The following is a 12227-nucleotide window of genomic DNA, read 5'->3' as shown; positions in this document are numbered from 1 at the left end:
GAGGCGGGGAGGAGGAAGAGGCGGCGGCGGGAGCCGCAGCAGCTTTCGCGACGCGGGCCTCTATGGAGCCAGGCAGGCCCGCCAGGCGGGGCCTTGCTGGAGGGAAGCCGGTCTGAAGTAACGCGCGCGGGAACCTGCCTGCCGCCTTCATGCCGCCCCGCACTGCGGAGAGCCGGGGCCGCGGGGAAGAGACGGCGCGGCTCTCGTGTGTACGGCGGAAATGACGGGGGCATTATTTTTCGGCGGGGAAGCTCGGTGGGCATGTTTTGGGGGCAGCGCGGCCCCCACCCCCGAGGAACTTACAATCTAAATCTCCATACGAGGGAAACAAGGGTAACAAAAGGGGTATATCGCATAGGGCGGTTTTACTACGGGGGGGCAGCAGGCTCAGCCCTCCCCCCATATCTGTTTTCAGTGCCAGGTCTCAACTCCTGGAAGATACGAAATTCCGTAATTTGTTAGACTTTACGGTGCTACGGACGCTTGTTTTTAGACGATACGAAGTAAGAGGAAATGGTGCCTGTGAGCAGGTGCAGAGTGCGCCATTCTTGTACTGCTCCTGAGGCCCTCTTTCCATCAGGGAGTTAGGGCAGCAGAGATTCCCAAACGGTGTGCCCTGCGGGAGAAATGTTAAGTGTGCCTCAGTGAAATAAAATTAATCGAAGTGTCTGCATTCAGAGGAAGCCGCTCAGCTGCAGCTCTGATCTGGCCCTTGCCTCCTTCCAATGAGCTTCCTGGAGGGATGGGTAATTCTGCAGACGATAAGATGATCAGTCATCCACTTCTGATGCAGAGATACAATGGTAAGCCTCCTTTGGAAGGCAGGCATCTGAGTGAGTTGCTTCTCCAGGCTTGCTTTCTTCTTGAGTATACTTAGGACTTGTGCTGAAGCTGCAGGGTGGGCCTAAAGACACGCGCACGCACACACACAGAGAGCCTTACCTATCAGCAGTATAGAGAAGGATTTCCAGGGCGTCATTTCCAGATTCACTTGAGGCCTGACATCTTTCTCTCTTGCTAGTTCTGTTCCCCTATGTTTTGTCAGAAGCAACAGGTATCTCATGTTCCCTAGTATTGAGTATGCCTAGGATGACAGAATGACTCGGTTCGCACATCATGCTGTAATTCCTGGGTTGCTAATTGAAAGCAGAAACAACAAGTTCGCAGGAGGCAGTGCATTTGTTGCTTTCCTCATTCCTACCATTTCTGGGTTCAACAACCCAGGAATTGGAGTGTGATGTGTGAAACAGCCGAATAGGATTGGGCACTGGATGGTCAAAAAAGATTTGGTCAATTGACCCATCAGATATTGGTCAAATAATGGTCAGGTACTTTTAAAGCATTAACTTTATTATAACAATTAAATATGTCACTATTAGGTTTGATATTTTATGTTAATTACAAAAAGTAAATTACTTTCATTGTTTTACAAAAATATAGACTATTACAACTTTAACAATATTAGGTAAGGTTTCTATAAATGTGAACAATTTTTATCTTTGGCTTTTATATTGGAAAACCAGGGTGAGTCTAGTTATTTTGTTTAAAATGAAATTAAAGTACAGTAATAGCAATTTTTAAAGTTGTGATAAGTTAAGCAGCATGCCAGTGCTTCAAGCATCATGGCTTCCTGGAGTATTTGACTGATTTATTGAGTGGCATATCAAATCCAAGACGGAACAGGTTATACTCAACTCAAAAGCAATCAGTATGTTTACCTACCACTTTCATATTTGTGCATATTACACAGTTTATGTTCTCTTAACTTTGTAGTGATTTTAATCCCTTCTTGGTAATGTCTCAAGCTGTACTGTAGACTTCAAGCTATGATGATGGCTGCCAACAGCAAGAATTGCTCAGCTTTGGTTTTCTTTGTTTCAAATAGTCCTAAGGTCATGTTCCATCTTGGACTTTATGTATGTTTTACTATTGCATTTCTCAGTATACTTGTTATGTTTTATACCAATAATGTTGTTCATCCTGTAGTTAAGTATTTTGAGCAAATAGGTGCTACTAAATGAGAAATATTATCTGACACTGGCAGCATAATCCTGTACATGGTTACTCAGAAGTAAGTCTCATTGAGTGCAGTGGGACTTAATCCAAGAGAAGTGTGTATAGGATTGCAGGCTAGAACTGGTATTTGAGACAGTCATCTCCTTTTATTTATACAACCCTCACAGTGCTTGTCTCTGCCGTTTTTGTCCTTTGCTATACTTGCTTCCTACTAATCTGATTGCTAATCAGAAATTTCCCATCAGGACACCTTCACTCTTGTATTTATATGTATCCCATCACATTTTTCTGAATGGAACATTGCTGTGATCATTGTCCCACAGTGCTGCTGACTCCTTAAAGCAGAGCTTTCCAAACTTTTCATGTTGGTGACACACTTTCTGGACATGCATCATTTTGTGACACGGTAATTCAGTTTTACTAGCAAACCGGAAGTTAAACTAATCCGTTATAAGAGATCCGGACACATACATAAATTGTAATAACGAAATGTATGGGGATACAACATATCTCATGAAAACCTTTCATTTATATTTTTAAAAATATATGATTTGTAAGATAATAACCTACATTGTTGTCATTTATGAGTAACAGTATGTAAATATGTGCAAGAATTTAAAAAAGTTAAATAACACCAATAACTACTTACCATTTTAATGGGATGTATGAGGTTGGTGGGATGAACACAGCTTTTCAATATTTGGTGGAATATTAGATAAAGACACTCGCATTTCGTCATCAAGCATTTTTAAGCTTCCACGTTTCAGTGTCTTTAAGTTTGCCATCGTTGAAAAGGATACTTCACAAATGTATGTAGTACAAAACTGCAGAAGAATTTTTTTCACTTTTTTAGCTATGTTTGGATGCATTTTTGAAATGCGAATCCAAAAGCTAAGTCACCCTGTTCATGCATCATTAACAGATTTCAATCATTTTTTATGTCAGCTAATTCTTCTTCAATAAGTGAAAAATTCCTCATTGCAGTTGAAAGAAATGGATTTCTGATCCAATCATAGTCTTGGATTTCAACATTTGGGAAGTAATGATGAACTTTCTCTCCAAGCAATGTTAAATGGTCAACAATTAGCGAGCTGATATCATATTTTAGCTGGCACTCAGCAGTTTTGGAAAACATTTCAAAATTTCCTTCTTTCACTTTCCTTTTCCAAATTGCTATTTTGTCTCTCATAGCACAAATTTTATCTACCGCTGTTAATATATTTTCTCCTTTTCCTTGCATACTGGTGTTTATTTTATTCAGATGTTCAAATATGTCAGCAAGATATGCCAATTTTGTGCACCAAAGTTTGCTTTGAATTAGATCGCAGAATTCATTTTGCTGATTTTCCTCAAAAAGTTTAAGCATCATTTCCCTCAATTCGTATACACGACAAAGCATTCGACCTCTTGAGAGCTAACGAACTTCTGTGTGTAGTAGAAGCTTTTTAAACCTTGCCCCCATGTCTTCACAAATATGAGCAAATAATCTTGATTGAAGAGGTCTACTTTTAATGTAATTGACCATTTGAACCACTTTGTCCAAAACTTTTCTTAATTCATTTCCAATGGTTTGCGCGACTAGTGCTTCGCGATGTAAAAAGCAATGAGTAATTATAATATTTTCATTCTCTTGAAATGAATATTTTCATTCTCTTCTTTCATTCCCACACAATTTAACCATTGCAAATTATTTTCCTTCATGAAGCAATCAAAAGTTTTAAATATATCTTCACCTCTAGTTCTCATTGGAAGTTCTAGACAACACAAGAATTGCTCAATAATTCTGTCAGTATGAACGAAACATATAAAAACCAATAATTGTGCTAACCCACTGGCATCTGTTGCTTCATCTAATTGCAATGTAAAGATCATATTATCGTCTTGAAAAATATCCTTCATTTGCTACTTAATGTCATCAGACATGTCTTGAATACGTCTTCCGATTGTGTTATCTGCCAAAGGGATTTTATTAACTTCTATCTCAAATTCGGGCCCAAACTTTGTTCGAACAGTAGCACAGCAAGATTCCTTTCTGGTGGTTTCGGCAATAGCGTGTGGGTCGTTGTTTTTGGCAATTATTTGAGCAACCAAGTAACTTGCCTTTTGAGCTTTCTCTGATGTCTTCATTGTCTTTGTGTATGATGCAGACTGCTTCTTTATAGATTCTGAAAGCTCAATGAAGTATTCTACTGGTTTTTCTGACAAATGACAGTGTTTTGAGGTAAAATGACGCTTTAATTTATTTGGTACCATACTTTCATTTGCAAGTATATCCCCACAAACTAAGCACTGGGGACAAGGATTGTTTTCATTACCAGAAAATGTGAACCCCAGTTTCATATAATCTTTACTGTATAAACGAGGCTTGGAAATTGCTCCTTTACACTTCTTACGTACTAATACAGACTGTTCAACAGTTGATTCTTGCGTAGCTTCCTCTATAGTGGCTATATTTTGTTCGTTGCAAACGTCATCTTCACCAGCTTTCCTTTTCTTAATTAGAAAGGTATCCATTTTACGGGTAATTCAACTTAATGAATAAAGCTATGCAAATTTATTTCTAGGTTTTAGCATTAAGTAAATATGAAAATAACAGGACTGTTTTTAGTGCTTATCTTTCTCTGTTTTTTCTTATGAAAATAACAGCACCTGCGCTCCACTCTCACAGTGATAAAGTGAGATAAAGATAGGAATCAGGACCAGGAGAAAATGTGAAAAATAAACAAAATTAACTAAAGTATTTACAATACATGTTAGGACACATAGGTCCTGGTAGGAGCTCAGCTGCAAAAACACATAGAGAAGCAAAAGTCCAACAAAATGGTGTAAATATATGTGTCTCACTACAAGGCAGTACTGCTGTAAATATTTGCAATGCCTGTGTCCAGAGTCCAGTTCCAGCACTCTTCGGTGGTACACTGCCAGTGGGTGGTTAATCCACGATTACAGCAGAGTAAAAATAAAAATAAATGGCAGAAATCAACTGAGCCCCATTCCGACTGGCCAAGATGGCAGACGGCCTGCTCGGTGCAATCCCAGGTGACATTTCCACCTGCATGTTACTTTGTCCTGGCAGCGCGGTGCAGAAGTCTGTGAAGGGCACGCCCGAAACCACGCAGGGCTGGTGGCCGCTGCCACTTCTCCGCGTCAGTGTCGGCCGAGCTCTGTTCCCAGGGCAGTGCCTCCCTTCCCCTCTCTTCCCCCCATGCCTCTACCTTTCCGGGGAGCGCAGGCTCAAAGCTCCTCGCCTGCCCGGCGCAGCCCTCCCTGCTCTGGGGGCGTCCAGCGGGCCATTGTTCTCCCCCGCTGCCCTGCAGCCACACCGAGGATGCAGGGAAGCCTCTCGCCTGAGCTGATTGCAAATTGCTCGACTGATTGCTCCGCTAACTTCGAATTCTCCACACTTCTCATGCAGCCAGCGTTACCACACTCCTTGCCGTACCGCTCCAACACCGCCAATCACGTGCGTCCTATGTCAAGACGCCACATGATCCTAAAGCAGCTAATGTTAAAGCACCTAAGCCTTAGCAGCTAAGCTGCTTTAACATTAGCTGCTTTAGGAAGTTCCGGGGGAGGGGCCAAGGGAAGCAAACGTGAGTAAGGGAGCTCCGCGGTGCCCTTCCGCACAATTTTCTGCATTTCGCATGACACACCTACACACTGCTGCTGACACACTAATGTGTCGCGGCACACAATTCGGAAAGCTCTGCCTTAAAGAATACATGTAAAGCCTGTTCAGATGTAACATTCCCACTGTAGTACTCTACGAGCTGTAGAATTGTCTGCTCTCTCCCTTCTTGCATGTGAATTGGCCCTGAATTTACCCTACCAGCCTTAACTATGCTTTGGTATTATGTGTGCATTGCCCATGGTAAACATTAACCATGGTCCCTGTCTAACCTGGGATTTGAAAACCAGAGTGTGAATGTTACCAATCTGGGTTAGGAGTGAACTCCAGTTAGTGTTAACTGAAGTGCTATCCAAGCATTCTCTTCCTCTTGATGTGATGGGGGGGGTGGGGGGGAGTGGAAGGTACCTTATACTGAGTCAGACAATTGTTCCATCTAGCCCAGTATTGTCGACACTGACTGGCAGCAGCTCTCTAGGGCTCTTCCCTGTCTTCACATGCTGAAGATTGAACCTGAGACCTTCTGCACGTAAATCATATACTCAGCCACTGACTTGCAGCCTCTTCCCAAAGTATTGCACTTGTTGAGTGAGGACACACTAACTAGAGCCATCTGCTATGTTGCTGGCCCTGCTACCTGCATCTGTTGAAGGGCAAAGGTCTGCAGTGGAGAGTGTGCTATACTTGTGTAGGCTCTCCACACAATTTAGAACACTGCATAATCAGGGTTCCAAATCGCTTGGAGAGCCTAGGCAAGTACAACAGTCTCCCTGCTTCAGACCTTTCCCTCCAGCTCATGAGCAGCAGCAGGGCTGGGTGATGGGGACATACTGGATGGAGCAGACCTAGCTAGCGCATCTCTGCTTTTCCTCACACAATTCTAATTGTGTGAGGAGAACCCCTGTATAGGGGTAATTGTTAAAGCTGATTCATATATAACACCAAACTATAGTTTACAGGGGGTGGTCAGGAGCATACTCTATATCAACATACTAGTGGCTTCCAAAATTTCAATCTGAAATTCAAATAACACTTCGGAAAATACTTTCCGTATCACCTTGTCTGGCCTGTGTCTTGCAGAGAATTTGCGGCCTTGCTGTCATCTCAGATGAAGTGAGCTTGGAATCTGCAATATACTTCTACAGCTGCATATTGCAAGGCAAGATAGATAGTGGTGAACAGGCTACAACGAAGCCAGAAAATAAAACACAACAATAAAACACTTCAAGGACAAAGTTATAACAATTAAAACTATATAACTAAAAGATCAAACAAACTTGCTGCCTTTTTATTATATATTAAATTTAGCACTGTCCTGTTGAACATGAGCAACTTTCCAGGAAAATCTAATCTTTACAAGTAGTGCTATGCCTTACAAGAAAGTCTAACAAAATTGGCCATCTAGCTTTCAGCAAACTTAGGAGGTTGTTTGATGTAAAAAGTCTTAAGATGACGGAATTTTTTTGCATATCATCTCTGTCAACAATTATCTGTTTGGACAATTGAACAATCCATGACTAACAAACCATGGGTTGTTTGTGAGCGCCTGCTTGTGAGTAAGCATGCTGGTTCCTACCCGCTTCTGCTTTCAGTTAACAACCCATGAATGCCCTGTTTCTGGGTTGTTTCCTGATGTCCGAACCTGGGACTCTGGGTTGTTTAGGGATTAAACAATCCAGAGTTAATCCAGCAATCACCCATGGTTTGTTGGTTTAACTTTGGTTTGTTTAGCCTATAAACAACCCAGAGTTTCTGGGTTCGGATGCCATCCAGGAATGCCCCCAGAAGTGGCAAACTGGCAGGAGGAAGTGCACCTGGAAAAATTAATAGAGGATGTCTGTCAGTGACTACTGCTACCTTCCAGATGAGAAAGGTAGTAACACCAGCTTCTGGGGAGCAAGAAAGGACTATTGCCTTCGTGCCTGGCTTGTGGGCTTCTGAGAGGCATCTGTTTGGCTTATGTGGGAAATAGGATGCTGGACTAAAAGACATGCCATCTTGGCATCTTGAAAGACCTTTCTGAGACCTTGGAGAGCTGGTACAATCAGAGTGGATAGTACTGGGCTAAAGATGGACCAGTGATATTCTGTATAAGGCACCTTCAAATGATGAAATACATTGCAATAGAAGTTACTTGGCTGTTACTCTGACCAACTGACTGTGCTCCTATAGCTGCACACAGTCGGGTTTGCTTCTAACTAAACAAACCTGCATGGGATCATGTTGTAAAGCTGATCCAGGGAGCACAGTAACAATGTTAGGTCCGCTGGAGCCCTACATTTTCTAAAACAAACAAAAAAATCTTTTTGTGTGTCTAGTGAATTGAATAGTTGAATTAGTAAGCTTTTAGATCCTGGAAAAGCTTACACCAAATAATGGGTAAGAACAATGGAAAGTTTATCACAACCTGAGATGCATGTAATCTAACAATGAGTGCATTTGTCACTCCATGGGAGAAAGGAATGTCAGTTTAGTTCCATACACAGTATTTGGAATATTCAGTCCAAAGCAACATCTGGTGTTCAGATTTCTTGTAAAGTGGGTGAGAGCAGCACAGAGTACAGGCAAATAGAAATATGAATACAGAGTAACCTGAAGTAAAGACAAAAGGCAAGTAGAAAGCATAAAACTAAGATATATTGAAGACTTTGATAATGAACAGTTAATGAAAAAGCAGTATGCATATTTTAAAATAAAATTTATACTGTATGTACTAAATTGATAATATTAATTAGTTTAAAATCTGGTTAATTTAACTGGTTAGTTTCATAGCTGATCATGCTATGATCAGCATGATCATCTCTTCACTGGGTGCGTTCACACTACACACTAGCCCATGATGGGTAACTAGCCATGAACTGTGGGTTGTTTTGCGAACAACACACAGTGCGTGGCTAATGCACCCACCAGACGATCAGGCAAGCAACCCGCAGTGCATGGCTTCTTTGCCCCTTCATCCCCCTCCCCGCCCCCAGTCCTGCATTGGCATCCCAGGGGACTTGGCAGCAAACCTGTCTTATCTGCCACAAAACTTTGATCATGATCTTGATTGCGATTGAAGCCCTTTAAAAAAAATCCCCAGCCCTGTTTTTGTGCAAAAATGGGAACTAGAAATTTTTTTCACACTTCCCCATGCCTGGGGAATGTGCACAAATGTTTTTAGAAATCTTTTTTAAAAGTGCCTGTTGTGAAAAATCAGCTGGGGGGTGGGTGGGAATCCAGCCCCCTGTCAAGGACCCTTGGGGCAACAGGGTCCATGGCAGAGGTTTAGATCCCCCCTCCCAGCAGGAGCCAACGGGGTGTGTGACAGCCCCTCCAAGGGGCCATTTGGGCACCACTGGAGGAGCTGTCACTGGCAAGGAGAAAAGGGGATCAGCTTGGCCACGATAGTGATTGATGATCAGTGGCCCTGCTTGACAAGAACAGCAGGAGTTCCTGCTACTCTTGCTGAGCATCTCGCTGCCCAATGCCCTTTACCCATGGTGGGTTGGCATGTCTGGGTTTGCCCAACATACCAACCCCCATCATGCATAAAGCAACCCCCACTGCAGATTGCTGGTTATCAGGGTGGGTTGTTTGGGAAAAACAACCCATCCTGATAATTATCGTCCCGGTTCGCAGGACACGCTAATCCATTGTGGGCAGTCACCCATGATGGGTTAGTGTGTCATGAGAAGCCAGTCACTGTGTTTAATTCTGAGAGTGTGTTTCAGTTTTATTGTTTATAACTCTAGGGCATCACAATATAACAGAGAAAATATATTGAATGCATTTCAGCTGTCTAGCTGCAAATGCAGGGCGGCTGAAGTGCGGAGGGGATGATCCCCTCTGCACTTTTCCTGCCCTGTATTGGATATGGGGTTGTCTCCGAGTTTGGAGGCGGATGCCTATCCCGATACGATTGCGCCCTCCGAGATGTGGGGGTTTCAAGCTTCATTGTATATAGAACAGAATTCTAAGAACCATGCTGGGGACAGCTGATTTCAGCTGTCTAGCCGTGGGAAGGCGGAGGGTGGGAAGCAGCTGCCGGACAACACATAGGATGTGTTGCACCAGCATTGCCTCCTTCCCCACCCCGGAACACTCCCTGGAACACCCCATTTTCGCCGCTCTGCACTCCTGTTCTGAGCGCAGAGCACGGGGCCTTTCCAAGCTGCCTACAAGGCAGCGCAGGCGGCGGGGAAGGTCAGTTCTCAGGGAACCAACCTTGGAGCATGGGCTGTGAGGTTGGTTCCCAGAAACTGATGTATCCTGTGGCTGTCTAGCCTCAGACTAGCGGCCATAGGATTGCTCCCTAATTCATATAGTATTTGAGGCTGAAACTTCAGTTGTATTAAATTCAGAATTGGAGACACTTGCCTACTCCCACTTCTTATTTGTGTATGTGTTCAGGGGAGTGGGAGGAATTCTTGAAAATGAATGGCTGTTACACCTAACAAAGTTTGTCATTCTATTTTTCTGCTGTTATTTATAGCATCCTCTATAGTTTTCTTTTGTAACTAATATTCTACTGTAAGTCAAGGATTTCCGAGTTATACCCAGTATTACTCATTACATATGACTAGTTCACATTTTTCTACTTTGTTTCTGTCTAATATGTGAATAACCCAGACTTTTCAAAAGTAAAGAATTGCAACACCCCAAAGTTGACTTATTCTGATTTCCATAAGCAGTAACTTTAAGTACATTTACACAGCGTTATGCTTGTGTAAAGGACTTTAGTTAGGGCTACCTTGGGTTTCCAGTGTTTTTCCCCTTGTGCATCAAATCGACAATAATACTGTATTAATTTGTATTTCTGCACATACTGATATGTAGTTCATATCTTTTCCCATATTTGTTCAATTGAGAAAACAAAGGTGAACTATTTGGTGCTATTCTTTTGGCTCACACTCTTATCTGTGTTTTCATTTTTCTTCCAGTCCAAGCAAATATATCATAATGGCAGCAGATTCTATGGAAATAGATGATGCTCTTTACAGGTAAGAATTTTAACAAAATATTGATCCTCATTCCACTTGCTTTCATAGTATTGAGGGTGGATTGGGTCCGCATTCATTGAAATGTGAATGCTAGTGCTTCCTTATTATGATCTAGTGCAGAACATACCTGGCTGTCATGATACTTGCTCTGTTTTTTAAAAGGTAGTAGTGGTGGGCTTTAATACTCAGTCAGCATCATGTTTCATACAGATGAAATAGTTTGTGTTGAAGGGCTTTGAATACAGAATTTTCAGTAGTATTTGGAAAATAGGGCTGCTTGTGTGATCACCTTTATTTTCTTGACCAATCTTTTGTCTTATGGATAGTATCCAGTGTTAGTCCTATGTAGAGTAGACCTATGGAAATTAATAGGACAAGTAAGTCGTGACTAAGTTTCATTCATTTCAGTGGGTGTACTCTATGTAGGGCTAAGATTGGATACTACCCTAAGTTTAAAGAATGACATTTTAAAACTGTGTGAAAGGATTTCCTGATTCTTTTTGGTCCTTGCTTTAATTACTTCTTTTCTTCTTTAGATACAATGGCTATATAGTGAGATGCAGATCTGCTAACTGTGATTAGGAGATAGGAGGCATACTGTAGACTTGTATGCTGCGTTCTCCCTCTCACATGCTAATTCCTCCCTACCTTAAAATTTTCCATTTCCAAGAAATGCATTGTTTAACAAAATGAATTGGGGCGCAATCCTATAGGGATAAGTAGGCCACCTGTGAACTCTGAGGTGGCCGACTATCTGATGCAAGGTAGGCAGAGTGCAGAGGGAATCTTCTCCTCCATGCTCCGGCTGCCCTGCATTTGTGGCTAGATGGCCGATTTTGGCTGTCTAACCAGGGAGCGTTAGAGTCAGAGGAGGAGTCTGGACGGCGCATAGGGAGCATCATAATGGTGCTTCTGCGGTCCCCTCCCCTCCCTGCCCCCAGGAATGCCCCCTTTTCAGCTGCTCAGTGGTGCTCTTCCGAGTGTGGAGCCGGGGACGAACTGCACCTCCTACGAGGTGGTGGGGGAGGGGACAGGGAGTTGGGTTTCTGGGAACCGAGCACTGGATCCGAGCTCAGTTCCCAGAAACCGAAAAATCCTATGGCCATCTAGACATTGTCTAGTGGCCATAGGATTGATTGCGCTCTTAGTAACAGAATGAATTGATACCATATCAGTTAAATTAGTCAGCTGCAAAGCTGTAATTAACTTTTGTCATGTGAATATCCCTAGGAAGCATGCATAAATGCATTGATTTTTGAGTTTGCTAAAATTAGTGGGTTGGATCCAGACTTAGCTGCACGACATGTTGCGTGTCTACTCAGAAGTAAGTCCCCATTGAATTCATTCGCATCTGCACTTTAGTATCACTGAAAACAATGTGAAAAGTTAGTCATCTTGGAACAAATATTCCAATTAAAAATATTCTCAAGGTTTGAAAGTGTTTCAATATAATATTTAAATCACATTAAGAATGCTGTATTGATTTTTTAATCAAATATTTCAGTTCAAATATTTTAAGCTATTGGAAAAATAATTTGAGATATTTATACAACATGCAAAATTAATGTGGCATACTTTTGTTTACTAAACACAATTGACTG

General features: G+C 42.2%; 1 protein-coding gene across 2 annotated transcripts in view; it reads left to right on the top strand.

Moving 5' to 3' along the window:
* The window catches only part of UBA6 (ubiquitin like modifier activating enzyme 6), a 93650-nt gene that overhangs the window by 217 nt on the left and 81206 nt on the right, over nt 1-12227 (top strand). The window contains exons 1-2 of one of the 2 annotated variants that reach the window (XM_084857500.1): nt 1-803; nt 10567-10626. In XM_084857500.1, coding sequence (XP_084713626.1) covers nt 10586-10626 — 41 coding nt within the window. In that variant the 5' untranslated portion in view covers nt 1-803; nt 10567-10585. The remainder of the gene's footprint in view (nt 804-10566; nt 10627-12227) is intronic. The other variant, XM_084857501.1, reaches the window with a different exon arrangement.

This window comes from Heloderma suspectum, chromosome 5 (genome assembly GCF_057233095.1).
Source record: "Heloderma suspectum isolate Gila_16-S chromosome 5, 16-S_ref, whole genome shotgun sequence".
In the NCBI taxonomy this organism is placed as follows: domain Eukaryota; kingdom Metazoa; phylum Chordata; class Lepidosauria; order Squamata; family Helodermatidae; genus Heloderma; species Heloderma suspectum.
Note: the sequence above shows the minus strand (reverse complement) of the source record. Positions and strands in the feature narration are given on the sequence as shown.